Source organism: Choloepus didactylus, chromosome 7 (genome assembly GCF_015220235.1).
Source record: "Choloepus didactylus isolate mChoDid1 chromosome 7, mChoDid1.pri, whole genome shotgun sequence".
NCBI lineage: Eukaryota > Metazoa > Chordata > Mammalia > Pilosa > Megalonychidae > Choloepus > Choloepus didactylus.
This window is the reverse complement of record NC_051313.1, coordinates 99,308,626-99,327,634: the sequence shown is the minus strand read 5'-3', so window position 1 is coordinate 99,327,634 and position 19,009 is coordinate 99,308,626. Positions and strand designations below refer to the sequence as shown.

General features: G+C 39.8%; 1 protein-coding gene across 9 annotated transcripts in view; it reads right to left on the bottom strand.

Moving 5' to 3' along the window:
* PKHD1 (PKHD1 ciliary IPT domain containing fibrocystin/polyductin) overlaps positions 1 to 19,009 on the bottom strand; it is a 473,530-nt gene that overhangs the window by 272,284 nt on the left and 182,237 nt on the right. For 6 of the 9 annotated variants that reach the window (XR_005217861.1, XM_037842918.1, XM_037842911.1 and 3 more), the window contains 5 exons: positions 17,857 to 18,014; positions 15,490 to 15,681; positions 12,580 to 12,705; positions 10,384 to 10,440; positions 10,005 to 10,138 (listed from right to left, as the gene is read on the bottom strand). Coding sequence is in view for 8 of the 9 variants with exons in the window: in XM_037842918.1 (XP_037698846.1) it covers positions 10,005 to 10,138; positions 10,384 to 10,440; positions 12,580 to 12,705; positions 15,490 to 15,681; positions 17,857 to 18,014 (667 nt within the window). In the remaining variant the exon portion in view is untranslated. The remainder of the gene's footprint in view (positions 1 to 10,004; positions 10,139 to 10,383; positions 10,441 to 12,579; positions 12,706 to 15,489; positions 15,682 to 17,856; positions 18,015 to 19,009) is intronic. The other 3 variants (XM_037842913.1, XM_037842914.1, XM_037842916.1) reach the window with 3 other exon arrangements.

The window sequence follows — 19,009 nt, the reverse complement described above, 5'->3', positions numbered from 1 at the left end:
GATTATCTTGATTAATTATCTCTAAACACAATGAGATTATCTTTATACATTTAATGAAATACCTACAATACATTCATCACTATGTAATATACTCTAGGACAGAGTAGAAAACTGACTTCCCAAAGAGCCTAATATGGTACACAAAAGGATTGTGCTTGGCCTACCCAATATTTACAAAAGCCTTGAATTTTTTCCAACCTTTTTAAATCAAGAGACTTGATATAAAAATCCAGACTTTCAGCTGTGTAAAACACTGGGCTCAAATTCCTGTGTAGTAAACCTGGATCAGCTGGAGCTAAAAGGGGCCTGAATTCTTGGATCATGGATTATTTTGCCATAGTCCCCACTCTACCTGCTTCACTCATTTATGATACCTGCCTAGTCCCTGTATGCATTTGGATTTGTGATGTCTTAATTCCAGAAGTGAAGTAAATGACAAGTTGGCTGTTCTATGGACAGTTCTATATTTCTTCCTGAATTGCACCTGAATCCTCTCAACATTTCAGAAGAGCTTTTGCCTTCTCTCCTCTCTCCACCACCAGGTAGAAAAAAAGTGATAAAAATTGGGAGTCTGAATTAGTTTCCTAGGGATGCCGTAGCAAAGTACCACACACTGGGTTGCTTAAAGCAATAGAAGTTATCTTCTCACAGTTCTGGAAGCTAGAAGTCTGAAGTGAGGGTGTTGCAGTGCCATGTTCCCTAAGAACCAACCATCTAGAGGAGAATCCTTCCTTGATTCTTCCAGATTCTGGAGTCTGGCTTGGGGCATCATATATTAGTCAGATTTCTCCAGGGAAACAGAACCAACTGTATGTATGTACGTATGTAAATATGATGAGATTTATTATAGGAATTGGTTCACATGACTGTGGGGATCAGCAATTCAAAATTTCATAGGGCAGGCCATAAGTTGGGAACGTCGATGAAAATTTCAATAAATTCCCCAGGAAAAGCTGGCTGGCTGAAGTAGAGATAGAAATTCTTCTTTCTGACTGCTGAAATCATCAGTTCTCCCTTTAAGTCCTTCAACCGATTCAATGAGACTTCTCTCATTGCTGAAGGCAATCTCCCTTATTGATTGTAGATTCAATCAGTCATAGATGCAATCAACTGACTAATGATTTAAATCCACAAAATGTCCTCCCAGTAACAATCAGGCTGGTGCTTACATGACCAAATAATTGGATACCACAACCTAGCCAAGTCAACACATGAATACAACCAAGTAACCCTTATAAACCATCCCTCCAGTCTCATCTCCATCTTTGCATGGCTGTCTTCCCAATATAGGGCTCCATTAAGATGCTGCACTGTGGTGATGCTTTTAGTGAGAGGAATGAAGGGGATGAATAGGTTGAGTTGCTGGACTACGTCCTATGTAGTTGTGAGTTTCTGTCTTCTCTCAGCATGAAAGGCTGATCTAAGGCTAACCTGGTGACTACTTGGGATACAGACATTAAGGAATGGGCTGCTCAGCCTGCCTTGGGCCTGTATATTGTGCTACAGGGATGAAAGAAGTCCCAGAGGATCCCACATCATTCATTCATTCATCCTGATCATGGGTGGATGGGTGGGTGGGGGTCAGTATTTGGCATGGCCTAACTGGTGTGGGAGATCAAAAATACCTGGAGTATCCTCTCTGTGTTCCAAGAGCATGTACTATGGGACTAAGAGAGCCCATTCTCCACCAAGGGACAAAGAAAAGAGCATGTAGAGCAGGAAGGATTGTGACATGACATTGTACAACTCAACAGGAATTAAATCTTTCTTTACAAAACAACATTTCAGTGTGGGTAGTTGCCTCTATATGGGGCTCAGTAGGGCCTATGCTATGAATATCCCACTAAAATAGTTTCTTAAACTTCAGTATACATCCGGGTAGACATGCCATATTTAGCAAATAAAAATACAGAATTCCTAGTTAAATTTGAATTTCAGATAACAAAATTTTTTAGTATATTTCAAATATTCCAGGGACATACTTATACTAAAAAAATTTTTTTGCTTGAAATTTAAATTTAACCTGGCATATTGCATTTTATCTGGCAAACCTAAGCTGGGGATATATAAATAGGTAGCTTTCTGGCCCCACCACCAGATATTCTGATTTAGTAGGTGTTAGGAGTGGGAGTGAAGGGATGCAGAGCAGGGTTCTGAGGCAGGTGATATTTTAACCTAATTTTACAACTATTTCTTGAGATATGACTGAGACAGAAACATGAACTGTCTAATCTCCAAGGGTCCTAGGAGATATTTAAAGAAAGGAGAGACGCTGAGAAGACTCCATTCCCTGGCAATTCTGCCATGACCTGCTTCAGGAACCCACTGCAAGTGGAAGTCACTGTTGAAAACTGAAAAAGAATGGAGACCTAGAAAATCAGGGTGGGGAACTTAAGCCAGTATGCGGTAACCAGTGCCGCAGAAAAAGGGTTGCCCAGCTCAGTGAGAGTTATATTCATGTTGAACTTTATTCTTTACATTAGAAGTAGTTATCTTTTTTTAAAAGTTACAACAGAGTAATAATAATATCCATAGTGAAGATTTACTGAGAACCCACTACATTCCAGGTACCAGATTCTATAAACTCGTTTATTTCCACAACAAACTTTGAGTTATTATATTCTTATTACCATTTTACAGACAAAGAACCTGAAGAAACTTAACATCAAAGATGTTAAGCAACTTGCCCAAAGTCTCGGAGCTAAGAGCCAGCCCCATCCATGTCCAAGCCTGAAAATGTCAGAGATTGTAGCCCAGAGTACAGAAATAAAGGCAGAACCCAGAGACAGGATGCCAAACAATAGACACTAAGGGCATAGATGCACAAATAAAGAAAATTTAAACAGTAGAGTATCACGTAAAGTCTTGTCACCAGGTCAAAGGCAGAGCAGGAGGTTTTGCTGCAGTCTCCCCAACTCCCCAGTGGTGGAAAAAAATATACTGAATAACAATACTTTGAACTGTTTTAACTAGGTGACTGGGACTGGGGTCATGTTTGATACTGCCTTATAAACAAGTTTCTCCAAAACTGGAGAGCATTTTTCAGATCAGATCTAACTATGGAATTGCTCTCTTCACAGCAAAAATCCAGAGAATGTAAATCCCATCCATCCCTGCCGCATGGGAAGAACCATGCTCAGCTCAGAGTGCCCAGAGACATATGGGTAAGGATGTGGGTCAAATCCCAATGGCAAACAGGAGGACATGCCATCTTGGAAAGTACATGTAAGGAAAGCAAAAGTCCTGAAATTCCAGCAGTATATGGACTGAGCTTTATAGAGGCTTAGAGGTAAAGTTAATGAAGACCAGCTACTAACCTGTGAATTTGAAACAACTGATGAAAGGACTGAGGTATCTGCAGTTGTTACTTAATATCAATGCCGATAGAGCTATCAGTGTTGTGTAACCCAGCAAAGGGTGAGAATTTAAAGTTCTGACTGCTCAAAGACAGAGCTGTTTTGCACAGCAAAGCTAGCTCAAGGAGTTTTACACATCCTAATGAAGGAAAGATTGAGAGTGAAGACTCCAAGCATATTATTTTAGTTATATCTGTTATCTATTTATGCTTATGTTGAGTAAACTCATTTCATCCTGTGGCATCATTCTTGACTAATACCTTAGCAACTTTAATTCCTAACAGAAAGAACAATTTAGGTATTATTAGAGGTAACCCTCCGAATCTTGGTGACTGCTGGTGGCCATGACATAGCAGTACCCCTTGAGACAACAGCCTGGTACTTTTTGCTTAACTGCAGCTTGTTATTCACTGTGAGCCCCAAGGGCTTTTTCATATTGGGTATTTGTAAATAGCCAGCCATTCCTCATTTCTCACTCAGTCACAGAATGTTTTCTTCCTCCATGGACTAATTTGCCTACTCTCCACTGCACTTCATTATTTTGAATTCCAAGCATTTCTCCAATTTCCTGAGTCCATTTAAAATTCTAATCATGTGCTGTGCCTACCACGTGTTACTTGGCAAAAGTGACTTTTAGATATCAGTGAATGTTAATGTGAATTACTATTCAGGTTGTCAACATGACTTTAAGGAGCCAGAGTCATCTCTAAGACTCTAATTATCTTGGAGTGTCAAGGTCTAGACCAGTGATTGTTAAATGGGGATGATTTTATTCCCAAGAGAAGATTTGGAAATCTCTAGAGATATTTTTGGTTGTCACAACTGGGAGTGGGGGGTATGGAGAGAAGGAAAGAAGGAGGGGGTAGTGCTGCTGGTGTCCAGTGGGTAGAGCCCAGGGATGCTGCCACAGAGAGGACAGCCCTCACACAAAAAATTATCTGACCTAAATTATCAGTTGTCTTGGTTGAGAATCCCTGGTCTAGAGTCTAGACTAGAGCCCTGTACTTCCTAAATAACCCATGCCCATTCTCCAGTATCCCATCTCCAAATTTTGAGGGAAAGAGCAAATATTAAAACATGGTTAATTACAATGAGAATGCTTCAACAATTTTTACTAGGGGGGTTAGTTATCTTTTTAAAATAACTGAATCTGCCACTAGGTTTTCCCAGAATAATATGTGTTAGCATTTAATCAATTACCTCAATTCTTCCCTTTGTGCTAGAAAACAGAACACATACTCATGACTTTTGACTTTAGGAAGAATCAGCATCTGAGATGGCAAATACAAGTGCCCAATATATCTCTATAGCCCTGAAAGATACACAAGAAAGTACCATAACTGTTGATTCTCAGTCATTATTATACAACTTGAAATAGATCCCAGGATAGCACATGTGTAGGTTCACTTTCCAAATAACCTGTACTGACAGCTGTGTCTCTATAAGGCCTGAGAGTCACAAAAAGAGGACTTCTTAAACAGCCACCTTCAAGTATACAAACAATGAGAAAGGTGCACTAGAAGCTAAACTTCATTACTTCATATGGATAGAGGCCTCTAGTTCATTACCAAAACTTTACCAGGAGCTGAAAGGTTCAAACATTTCAAGTATTCCAGGGCTACAGCCTTACTCAACACATTTGCCAGAGCAGGTGCTCAGAAAGCATGCATTTTCATTGAATGAATGGATTTATTCATTCATCTGCACTAGTGCCATTAGTATTTATGGAGTATCTGGGTGATCATATTTAAATGCCTTCCAAATGCTGGCTTTCCCTCTAGTTGAGCAGGATATTACAACATTGGTCCTCTGTTAGCTGATAAGCCTTACTTTTCTTACAAGAAGTAATTGAACAGTCAGATCACTTACTTCCCAGACCTTTTTTACTCAATTCCAATTGGGTATGCTGGAAATGATTCACGAGAAAAAAATACATATTTATGCAGGCAGCCGGCAGCTTGCAGGGAAGGGTTTAAGGCAAGCAGGGAATTTTGTGTGGAAATCAATTCTTTGTGGACGTCAACGTATTATGGGCATTCAAGCAAGAGAAATTCCAGGGAGAAATTAACTGCCCAAGTAAGCCAGCTCCTTGAGGTGTACATCTATAGTCACTGGGGGAAAAAAGTGAGTTAACCCTTCAGGCAGCTCTTAAATACACATTACCTGTTGAGTCGGAAGAGCTAGAGACCTGAAGCTGGGCCTTTAAACACAGAATTCCTTACAAAATTGATTCACCAAACCAGAACAAATTGCCCTCAAATTAAATGAATAGTTCCAAAGATTTCTTCTTCAAGGTTTTTTCGTGGAACATCCTAAACAGGACTGTGCTCATGGGAAATTTCCATGCATATAAATAGGGGATACTTTAGGCCTCCAGAAGTGAACAGACCCTCGCTGTTTGGAAATAGAGACTTTCCAGCTTGAAAGAATTGGAAGAGGTTCACATAGGTTATGTTTTTTGGGAAGCTGGAGCCTCCTGGCAGATAACTCCATAAAAGGAATGGCAGTCAGATGCTGGCATTGTTGAAAGAAGGTAGCCTGGGCAGTGGAGTGCTTGAGAAAGTACAGGGTGATGCATGGAAAAACCACCACCCACCTGTTTTTGGAAAGTATGGCAAAGACCTGTCCAAGGAGTGTGCAAAGAAATACATAAGCTGCTCAAAACAGGGATATCATCTATGATTAATTTTTCACCAGCAAAAAGACACAAAGCTCAGGCTTTGCTTCTCAGAGAATCTGTCCTGGACTTAGCTCAGCTGCAGCCTGGGCAGGGAGGTAGGCAGACTATTTTTAGCAATGGAAACTAAAAAGAAATATCACACTTGAGAAATCCCCTGGCACCATGCAGGGTTGAAGGTGACTGAATTGTAAAGATGACTAACTGGAAGCCAAGGCAAGTTCTTCACACTATGGCTGAGAGTTTGGTCCTTGGCTCTGGATCAGGGAAATTCTGGAGCAATATATAACCACGAATCACTGCTGAGACTTAAGGATCAATTACTTCTCTTACCCAGCCTGCCTGCCAGGTTCACGGCCAGACTTGTGTATGTGGGGAGAGCACTTAGGCTACAGGGGTTGGTTTCCCAGCCATTAGGATTAGGTCATCTTCTTCAAATTCAAATAAAGTCCCTAGTTTAGTTACCAGAATGTCAGTTTCCTGGTTTTGACAATGTCCTATGACTATATATGATGTTATTGCTGGGGAAGCTAGGGGAAGGATCTCTAGGGTTTTTTGCTTTTTTGCAACTTTTTCTGGTAACTTCTTGTGGGTCTAAACTTATTTTTAAATTAAAAAGTTAAAATAACAAAAAAAGAAAAATACCAATTAATCACAGTAATACAGTGACTTTTTAAAAACAATAATTTGCCAGGCTGACAGAAGAGTGAAATGCAAAGCAGGACAAAAGGTAATGAAAACTAAGTGTGCACAGGCTCCCATAAGGGGCAATCCCACTCTGAACCACTCACATAGCAGGACATAAAAGCCACACCCCATGAAACAGAGCATCAGAGTAAGGGAATCTCACTCACATGAATTCCAGAACAACCTGGAGGGAGGCAGGCTTTCCTACCACAACTCTTTCTGTTCCATGCATTATACCATGCACACACACACACACACACACACACACACACACACTTTTATTGCTGTTGTCATAGCCTCCTTATTATCCCTTTGGAATAAAAGTGTATTATTTTTCCAACTTTTTAAACTTTTTAGGTAGTAACATAAATACCACTCAAAATTTCCCATTTTAACCACTTTCAAGTATACAGTTTAGTGGTATTAATTACATCCACAAGCTTGTGCAACCAACATGAACATCCATTATCCAAACTTTTTCATCTTCTCAAAAAGAAACTCTGCACCCATTAATTTAAACAATAATTCCTCCTTCCCCTTATCCCCAGACCCAGGAAACCTGTAATCTACTATCTGTCTCTATGAATTTGCTTATTTTAGGTATTTCATATAAGTGAGATCATTCAACATTTGTCTTTTTGCATCTGGCTTATTTTACCCAAGAAGATGCCTTCTAGGTTCATCCGTGCTGTGGCATGTATCTGAACTTCATTCCTTTTTATGACTGAATGATATTCCATTGTGTGTATAGATACCACATTTTAAAATATATCTATTATTCAAAGTACTCTGTGTCTTGTCCACACAGGACATATTAGATTAAGTTATCACTTGCTAAATAACTGAAATGAACTTCATTGGTTCTAAGAGACAGCAAAAGTTCATAACTTTCAGGTTTAGCTATATATGCCCATTTATCACTTTGGTTTTTAGTAGTGGTACATTTCAGCCAATAGAATACAAAAAAGATAGCATCACAGAAAGCCAGCAGCACAGCCAAAAATCTGGAAGAGACAGCGCAAGATTTAACACTGACAAATGAGTCCAGCAGACTCAAAAAGCTATCACAAATTACATATCTTACTTTTCAGTCATCAAAATGATTCTGGAATCTACTCTGTACTTTCCTCTCCCCCACCTTTGTTTATGGAATTATACCTACATTCATTCATTCTAGTCAGTACATTTTCACTGGGCAAATAGTTTATTACAGACATAGTTGAAGGATCTAAAAGGAGTACTCTAATGGAAAGAGAACTCCAGAATTTTAATTTCAGCAAAGATGAATTTATCAGGAATAGACCTGATGAATGCATTACTAGCTGTCTTAGTTTTTCAGGGCTGCATAACAGCGTGCCACAGACTAGCTGATCTGAACAACAAATGTATTGTCTCACAGTTCTGGAGGCTGGAAGTTTGAAAGGAAGGTGTTGGCAGGGCCACTGTTCCTCTTGAAGGACAGAATCTGCTCCATGACTTCCCCTCAGCTTCTGATGAGCAGCCGGCAATCCCTGACACTCCTTAGCTTGTGGCAGCATAACTCAGTCTCTGCCTCCATCACACGGCCGTCTCTCTCCCTGTCTCTGCCTGTCTGTGTTCAAATCCCCACTCCTTATAAGGACACCAGTCATACTGGATTAGGGACTCCCATATCCCAGCTTGACCTCATCTTAACTAATAACATCTTCAAAGATCCTGTTTACATGTAAGCTCACATTCACAGGACCAGGGGTTAGGACTTGAACATGTCTTTTGGGGGGACACAATTCAATCAACTGCACCAGCTGTGCTGAAACACCATTCTCAGAACACACACACACTGAGTTTCTTTTTCAATTTTGTAAAATAGACAGAAGAGGAAGGAAGTAAATGAATGGAAATGGAAGGCTTATGAGGATGTGCAAAGAACCCATTTTAGACTGTTTTTCCATTTATAACTGGATCTTGTTCTACAGGATGGTCAGCAAAGACTCAGGCAACTCATCTGCTTTTCAGAGGGCCCCCTGGCTCTCTGCACCACTGGCCAGTCCCATCCTCCTTTCTATAGGCCAGCAGCCATCACACCTGTCTGGGAGAAAGAGTGTGACTCACTGAAGAGAAGTCGGTTAGACGATACCCCAGCATTTGGTGCTCAATTTAGATCCATTCTAGCCTCAGGCAGGAAGACGAATTGGGAAATCTTGAGGGTTTAATTTCTTCCAGGTCTTTCAATATAGTCAAGATTATAATACCCAAGAAATCATGCCAAAACGTGGTTCTTTGGGCCGCAAAGTTTGCTGGCATAACTACGTAACAAGCCCTCCAGTTGCCGACATGTTAAACACAGCTCTTGTTTTTCCTGGTCTAGGACTCGATTTCCTGAAATCCATGTAGTTCTGCCTCCTTTCCTCACTGGCATATTAGCTGCCCACATTAGGCACCTAAAATCGTGTATAAGTGCTGTGGTTGGAATAAACTTAATCAAGAGTCTGGAGGACGGTTGAGGAGATAAACACAACTTTTATTAGGGGTTATTCAGCTGAAGGTAATTGAAAACCGATGATCAGAGGGAGACAAAGAAGTTAGCTCTCTCAGTTCCTCAGAAAGTTGGCATAATTGTCACTAAATAATAGATGCCCAGAGAAGCACCTTGAAAGAACTAGGGCCTTAACCCCAGCATAGATAATACACAGGATAAAATACTTGGGAAAGGGCCCTTCCCACTAATCTGAAAAAAACTCCTCACTTGCAGACCAGTGATTAAACTGTAAAATTAGTTTAATTAATTTCCTAAATGTTCACAGAGAAACTTATCAAAAGAAAGACATGTTCAACTGTACAAAATAATGTTATAAAAAACAAGGCCATCAGAGTGCTTTAGCCTCCTGGAATCTGACATGATCTCAGACACATGATGTCAGTTTTGAACTCTCTAAAAGGGCACAATTTAATAAGCAATTGGTATCAGAATCAACACAGACAATGAATACCCACAGTGCATAGTTCAGGATGCTATTTTAGTTTACATTAAACTAAACAATTAGAAAATTATCAATAACTCCTTTGCTTTGTTCCATACATATAATGCTTCAAAGACTGTTCAGGGGAGTTCTGAGAGAAACAATGAATGCATTTATCCTAAAGTATTTGTTTAATATAGAATCATAAATTAATTTCTCAATACTAATTTGCAACAAGTAAAACATTTCATACCATATCACTGACACTGACACTCCAACTAAATATTGGGGTGAACGTTCTGCCCTCTCAGCTCTGACCCCCCCTGACAGAGCTGAAGATCTTACCTCTATCACAGTGGTGGGATTACGGATGTAGATACCAGATGGTGACAACATTTCAGAACTGGAAAGTCCCTCCGTGCCAGAAACGCTGATGATCACATTGTTTCTTATTATATTTCCCTGTTCTGACCAGTCTGCTTTTTTAAAACATAAATCAAAACATGGGATTCACAAACAATTAAAAGTTACACACTCTAGATTCTACTCATAAACATTATAGCTCTACATAATGCATTGCTTACATCTATATGATACATATTTAGAAGACATTTAGCGTGTTCAACAAATTTAAGATTATAACAATGTGCCATCGGGCCCATCTAAAAAATATGTAACAATTTAAATGGACTGTAATAGATTTAAAACCAATTCACATATTTACCATTTTTTCTTCCAGGAACAGTGTCCCAAGAGGTATAGCTTATTTCCATGTATATCCCTGAGAACAAAAGACCAAGTTACCCCATGCTGCCCACAGAGCAAGGGGCACTGCAAAATTTCTACTTTTGGGTAACGGGTTAGGTTTTTTTCATAGTTTTTATCTATAATCCAGACAAGGAGACAATCACATGAACTTTTCAGTTTTAGAGTTCCACGGGTCAGAAGTTCATAAAAAATACACAGAGAAAACAAATACAGAGAGAGAGGCAGAGAGAGAGAGATCCACTTTTTCACTTCTTAAGAAGAGTTCAAGTGACTGTCCCCATGGTCATATGCATACACCCTCATGAGAGCACCAGCCCATCTCTAGCTGTCCAAATTGGCCAGCAGCTGTCTACATACCCCACTCTTCTGGAACATTTGGAATGTCCTGAACGAGAAGGCTGTGCAGTACCTGGGACCCTCGCACCCAAGCCACCGAGATTTTGAATAAAAGGAATGGGCCTTGTTACAGAGTGAGAGATACTATCATTTTCCATGGTGTTAATAGGAAACAGTTCCATGGAACCCCCCGACTGGCTAGGTCTTTAAGTGTCACCTTCCCATGTCATTTCACAAGTCCAAGTCTGCAAATGCATTGTGCATGAGATTGAGAATTTTGTCTGTAATGAGCTAAAAAAAATTCTCTCACTTTCAGGATAATAGATGCCAAGAGACTTCAATTAACAATTTCCAAGCACTAAAACTAAATCCCTCCTCCAGGTTCTCTTCCTTACCTAGTTAATATCTATTCTATATAATTGTTTTCTGCTACAATAATATTGTTAGGTACCTTGCTGAATTTCTGCTCCAGGTTTCATCAAACTTTTCCCTTCCACAAAGTAATCCTTTGTCTTCCCTGAAGCTGTATTCTTCCAATTTGAAATTTTTTCTGCACCTGATCATCTCTTTTGTCCTTAGTTCTTTGCCTTTTAGAGCTGGAGTTTTTTTAAAGCAAGTTTACAAGATCCATATTTCCCCCACTGAACAGTTTTCCTCTCAGGATTAGAGACAACAGTGTTTATCTCAACAGATCATTCTTAAATGAAACACGTATTTTCCCACTAATGACATCACAGAATTAATTTAAATATAAAACACTATTTAAAAATACAGTTTTATTTTTATTTTCAGTGAAAATCTCTGATTTGTTCTTTCAATTTTGGTATAACCAGAGACACTTTTCTCATTAATTCATTTTTTTTCAACAGACACCTACAATGCACTAGTCAGTGCGCAAGAACTAAGCATACAATGTCCTCATGAAGTCTAAAGGTAAAAATAGACATTAATCAGATGATCACAAACATAGTGTGTAAGTTTAAATCAGTAAGTGATGATCGGCGTTAAAAGGGCTTAAACAGAGGGACTTGTCCTAGGAGTGGGGTGAAGGGAGGAGATTGCAGGAGGAGAGTGAGTGGTGAGAACAGAGAGGAAGACCTTGTGCAAAGGCCCCTAAACAGGAGAAAGAACCATTGAAAGAATTAAAATAAAATAGGTCAGTGGCACTAGAGTACACGGGAAGAGAAAAAGAGCAAGGCATGTTTGCAAGGTAAACAGGGGCAAGATCACTGAGGTGTCTTTTAACCCAGGTTAAGGATTTTGGATTGTATTCTAGGAGCAGTAAGAAACTCTTAAAGGGTTTTGAGAGAAGTGGCGTGATGAGATTCGGGATTTTTAACGATCATTCTGGATTTTGCATGGGGAATGAATTTCAGGAGGCAAAAGTAGATGCAGGTGAACAGTCAGGATATTATGAAACATGGACTTCTTCAGCAAGCCACTGGAGGAGTTAAGAACAGAATTCAAGATTTTTAAATCCTTGGCCAACATCCAGGATTGACAATCTATGAGACTGGACAAAGATATTATTTGTGTGATTTCAAAGACACTGTAAAAATTGCTGGTTGTAAATTTAAAAACCTACCCATTTTATATTTATTACCTTGAACTGAAATGTCACTTTTAAGATCAGTTTCCTATTGGTAAAGTTCAGTAAGCCAATCAGTGATGACTAAATTTAAAGTCAGAAATTTGCACTATGGCTTATTTCTAATGATCAGACCCCAAAATTTTTATGAATTGGGAATTCAAATTTTGGAGTTGGTCTATGTGTCTTACTCAAGATACCAAAATCAAACAAGTTCATTTCACTTACCCACCAGCAGAGCATGGCCTAAAATATTATAGAACACATTACTGTCCACTTTCAGGCCTGAGGTCCCGGACATGCTGAGGCCTCTACTGAAGGAGTTCCACACTGAGCAACCCTGAATATAGGAATCTAAAATAGGAAAGAGTAAGGTCAGAATTAGAAGCAGGTGTAGAAGGCTCTTCAGATTCTGTTACTCATATCCAAAGCAAGCTGTGCTATAGCTAAAGGCAACCCCCATACAATAATGAGACTTGGGAGACAAGAAGTTGGAGTCAGAAATCAAATAAAGAAAATGGGCAACTCAGGTCAATTGGCCTCAAAGACGGCTATGACCTAAGTAGGGTTAACTTCAAGGGTCAACTGGCCTGAGGAAATGTGGTCATTATTTATTGGCTGTGAATTAATATTTCTGCCTTGTCAGGCAATGATAATCCTGACCCAAGACAGCCAGAGATTCTCATACCACACTGCAAGCAAAGCCAGAGATTGACCTGAGGAACACGACTCACATTTGATCACAGTAGATTTATAAAGCTAAAGCAGAAGTACCTTCCATCAAGCTAAAAGGAATTGACATTGAGGAAAATCATTACACTGACTCCACAGGCATACTTTATGACCTCCAAATCAGGTTATGTGGTCTGGGTCAGTCTATGAATAAGTATTTACTGAATATCAACCATATCTTTTAGGTTTTGTGCATCGTTCTGGGGATACAAAGATGAACAAAACTAAGCATATTCTGGACTTGTGCATTTTCAGTCTGATGGGGGAAACTGACACTAAAATAATAAAAGACAGCATTATTTGCATAATTAAATCATAACTCCTGGAAAAGGAGTTTTGTATTACTTCTAGGTAGTGAGGGAGATATTATCAGAGATGCCAAATTTGGGGAATATTGGAAAAATTACTTTGGTTTATATAATAATTTAATTTTTCAAATTGGAACTATCCAGGAAATTCTCAATTCTAAGGTCATCATATATCTTGGGCCTCCACCTTACCCTCCATCTCAGCTTCCCTAGTACCTAGTGATCTCACATTACTCACCAAGGATCCACCCCAATAAGGAAACGTATCCATATCCACTTCTGCAGAAAACACTGCCTGCTATAGACTTGTCCTAACTCCATAACATCCTCCTATACTATCATCCCATCAGAATGTGCCTGTCATCTAAACAACCAGTAAGTACGTACAAATGTGTATAACGGCTATTCATGGGTGGACTTCAGAGATTGGTAAACCTTTCAAAGTAGCCTACAAAGATTCCAGTGCCCTCTAATACCAGTGGCTGGTAGACAGGCAGAGCATGAAGGCCTCCAGGGCATAAAACAATAAAAGATCCTCTGGCAAGCAAGTCAGAAGTTTCTAACCTCTGGGTTAATGTGTTACCCCCTCCAGGAAATGCATTTGCATTTTAACTGAGACCTAGAGGGAATAATGTGTTAACTCGGTGGTTTTCAAACTTTTCTTAAAGCACTGTACCCTGTCTTTAAATACGACCTAATAGACAATAATAGATAAAAATACAGCCACTCTGGTTGAAGCAGTAGGGAATGAGGTAGATTAAGTGAATTTTGAGCAAGGGAGGGTTTTGATTATGTTCAATGATAGCTGATAGGTGATTACCTACCCTCATTTATGATGGAGCTAGCCTCCATGCCAAATATTTTGTAGAATTATAAGCACCAAGAAACCAAAAAGTCAGAGAAAAGGACACAAAGCCACTAACCATCCCAATGTACTTAGGGAAGGGTCCATGTTAAGAGCCATCCCACTAAATGAAGACTAAAAATAAACTAAATAAATGTGTGCATGTATGTGAAAGAGATCTGGAAAACTGGGACACACAGATATCCTCGGTGTGCAGATAATTTGAAATAACGGAAAACTTTGCAGTTAACTAGCACCTATTGAAATCCTACCCAAGGCCCACCACCTGCACCACCCAGCATGTCCAGATCCCCTTTGTCAGGCATCAACCTCCGAAACCCTCTAAGGGCCACCCCTTGAGACGGAGACAAAGCTAGAATGTGTGGATGTTGGAGGAACCTGAGGTTAGCAGGACAACTCAGAAATGGAGCTGCTGTCCTCATTACTTAGCATCTGAACCCCAATTCTGCGGCTCTCTGCGTACCAGCTTCTGACATCGGGTTTCACAGTGATCCTCTTTCAACTCACCAACTTCGGTTTCTGAACATTTATCAGTGCATCCGGCCATATTCTTCCTTTCTAGTTCTGATCTTGTTTTTCATCTACTGCTCTCAACTGGATTTGATATTTCCTGACTCCTCCCCATATCTTCAGCTCTGGCCAAGATTTCTATAACCTGCCAGCTACATGTTCCCAAGAAAAGTGCCTAGTCTCAGCCCATTCTCCCCCATTTTCGTAAACAGAAGATTCCTATGAATTAAGACAACTTTACATAAAAGTGCTTCCTGCTGTGTCTGGACTCCCATAGCACTAGATTACGTACACTACTCAATGTTAATTTGCCTGTAGTCACAAAGTTGGTATACAGTAGACGCAGGATTCAAAACACAGGTTTACCTGGTTCATTTTACTCCTGCCACACCTATAACAATAGTTCTCAGATTGTACTCTTTGAATCTCCTGTTTCAGAATCTTAAGATTTCTGTGTAAAAATTTCAGATCCCTAAGCCCACCTTAGTCCACAGTCTGTTGCGGCAGGGTCTCTAACTCTATTTTAATTAGCTCCCAAGTGATTTTTTTAGGCCAACTAAAGCTTGAGAATCACTGACCTAGAGTACAAGCACCTTGAGAATAAACAATATCCATCTCTGAAGCCCATGCCCCTCATACCACCTGCCATAGTCCCCTACATGTTGTGCCTGGAACATGGGTAAGAGAGGAAAGAAAAAGACATCATAAACTTGGACCGCTTACCACTCATAGCTCCCACCAGAGTCAGTGAGCTCAGATGCTTATGGAAGGCTTGCCCCAAGTCCCGGAACTGCACTCCCTTCAACTGGACCCTGCTGGGCTCCTCTGGGAAGGACTGGATGATGACTCTGGCTCCCAGATCCCTGGATCCCAGCATCTTCTCACTCTTGGAATACAAACAGTGCTTCAAATTACCTGAAACACAGAAGGAAGCCAAGGGGACCTGGAGCACAAAGAAACATGCTTCTAGAAAAACATCCCAGTTGGAAAGGCACTGTTCACACAAAGGACAAGCCATTATTGCTTATTTAATTTAATAATACTTTTCCCTTTTACTTTGATTTTCCTCTGTGGAATATTAATTAGAAGATCCCATAACCAGGACATAATATTGCTTTCACACTATTATCTCCCAAAACCCCCAAATCAATCACCTTAATTTATTGTCACAAAGAAGCAGACCATAACCCACAAACCAAAGTTAAACAGATGCTTATTTCAATCCAAAAGATCACTACAGGGTGGGGGATAAAACGATCTCATGATTGATAATTGTAGGGAAGAGATGTGAGCAATGAATTTAAGGACAGCACTCTTCAGTCTTAAGCTGTCCAGTGGGGCTTCCCCTTTATTTCGCTATTTTATAGTTTGGGGACATATCACTAATGGCACTGCAGAAATGACAAGACTCCAGAGACATAAGTGAGCAGCCCCTGCAGCAATTCCTCCTTGCCCAGCTGTGCTGTCAGCTCATTTGAGGGCTAGGTCTGTGATATCGAGAGGATAGCAGACCACACAAACTTAGTGCCTGCAACTACAGTTACTACCAAGTGTTGTGACCACAGGATCCAGGACCCTTTCTACTGACACATGACACTGCATTTTGGAGAAGAAATTATCTCCTAAATTGATTCTTTATTATCCATGCTAATGAAGCAAAGATGAAGTGATACTCATAAAAAACTCTATCATTCCCAAATAATCCCCAGTAAATTTTCAGAGTCCAGCCCTTTGCTAACACTCAGAAGATGAATATAATAAAAGGTAAATGAAAAGGTAAAATATTTGTATGTTTACCATGATTTTGATTACTGATGCCAGTCTTCTACACTATTTTTGAGTGGCCATGCCTTGAATAGATTGATTTAGCCACCTCATTCCCACACTTCAATGCCATACAAAGAAGGGGTGAATAATGTTTTTTTTAAACTAAAGTTCATGAATTTAGCTTTATTTTGAGAATTTTGCAGTAACACTTAAGAGCTATTGTGAAACCAGGAATTTTTCCCATTAGGAGCTGACAGATTCATAATGGCTCAAACCTAGAAACCTAGTATCACTTGCAGCAGAATCAAATGCAATATTTCGCAAAATGTGATCTGAGAACCACTTGAATGAGAATTACCAAGAGAGCTTGACTAGAATGCAGATCCTGATTCGACAGAATTGTTAAGTTTGACAGCCAGTGGATTCTAATCCACTATTATACAAACATTTTTCAGAGAATGATGCATTTATGGGCTGGACGACTGAGGAAGGAGAGGGTCAAAGTGCGTTTGCAATACTAACAACTCTCACACCCAACCGCATTCCAACATTGTCCCCACAGGCACCCATAGGCAGACACATCCCAGAGCTTTATCTCCAGCCCCAACATTTCTTCTAGGTTCCAGACACTACCAGAAATCTCTACTCAAATGCTGACCTGGCATCTCAGTCTCAACATGTACAAAACTAAAGTCATGATCTCCACCCTGCCACCCCCAAACCTGCTTCTCTTTCATCTCAGTAAAAAGCCTCATCATCCATCCAGAGCTCATGCCTGGGAGTCATCCTCGACACCCACACCATCCTGGACCAAAGCTGACAAATGATGTCTTCACAACATGTGAAAGCCTCATAATCTACAGACTAGGAAACCAAAACATAACCTACTAAACTAACCATCCCTGAAATAGATGTTTAATAGGCACGTCAGGGTGATTCAGTACCTGTTATTCTACTAAAAGATAAATTGACTTTTTCCACCACTTCACTAAAGTATGTGGTAGTTCACTCACTTATAGCATGTTATAACATCTAACTAGAAAATTTTATACAACTCTTCAGATTTAATGCTTTAACAGGGATTTGTTTTTGCCCTGGAGAAGTAATTAATTTCCCAAAGGGAAACTTCTGTGTATCTCTTTCACAAAGTCGTGAAGCGACAACTTAACAAAAGCATTATGGAAGCTGAAGATTATTATGGACATGCAAAGATTAGGGTTTATTAATTTTGAAGGAGGTCAAACAAAGCAATGCCATGTATCATTTCACAGTGAGAACATTCTTGTTCACTCATTGGACTTCCCAGTAAAATTACTTCTCTACCTTCTGAAGCATTGGCCTCCTTGCATGAAGCAAAGTGCCTCATCCTCTCATTAGTGAAATTTCCTTGTATGGTGATACTCCTGCTAAGCAGTGCCACCGTGGCCTTTAAAACAAGGTGCTCTCCAGTCACCCAGCTCTCTGTGAAGTCATGAGAATATCTAAAAGAAAAGATAAAGAGATAGAGAGAAAGACACATATGAAGACATCTCACCCCAAAGCTTATTTTAGTAAGCCACTAGATCAACATAATTGTTCATTTGGAGCTGTGCTGGTTTGAATCTATTATATCTCCCACAAAAGCCATGTTCTTTAATGCAATATTTTGGAGGCAGATTTACTAGTCTTTTGAATAGGGTGGGACCTTTTGATTAGGTTGCTTCCATGGAGATGTGAACCAAAGAACTGTAGGTGAGACCTTTTGATTAGGTCATTTCCATGGAGGTGTGACCCTGCCCTTTCCAGGTAGGTCTTAATTAGATCACTGGAGTCCTTTAAGAGAGCTCAGCAAGAGAAAGAGCTCAGTGAAGATGAGAGAGACATTTTGGAGAGAAGCTAAGATACGTAATCCAGAATTTGCCCTGGAGAAGCTAAGAGAGGACGCCCTGGTAGAACAAGCACAGATGAACAGGAGCTAAGAAAGAAACGGTAAGAGACACAGAAGCCCAGAGACATTTTGGAGAGAGCCATTTTGAAACCAGAACCCAGGAGCAAAGGACCAGCAGACACATGCCTTCCCAGCTAACAGAGGTATTCCGGCTGCCATCAGCCTTCCTTCAGTGAAAGTATCCTCTTGTTGATGCCTTAGTTTGGATATTTTTATGGTCCTAAAACTGCAAATTTGTACCCTAATAAATCACATTTATAAAAGTCAATCAATTTCTGGTACATAACAGCAGCTTTAGCAAACCAGAACAGAAGCCTATTTCTTTAGATACTCAAACACAGTGCAGGCTATGGACAAAAGTATGCAGAAATTAGGAACTATGTAATTATTGCATTGACTACTTACTATAAATTGGAAAGTCTATATCTTTAAAACATTTCATGCTTCATAATTTTGTCAAAATTTCTAGCATTAGTCAATGTAATTTAATGTACCATATTTAATATAAAAATAAAAAGATCCAGACTCCAACACAGTTAAAACCTCATC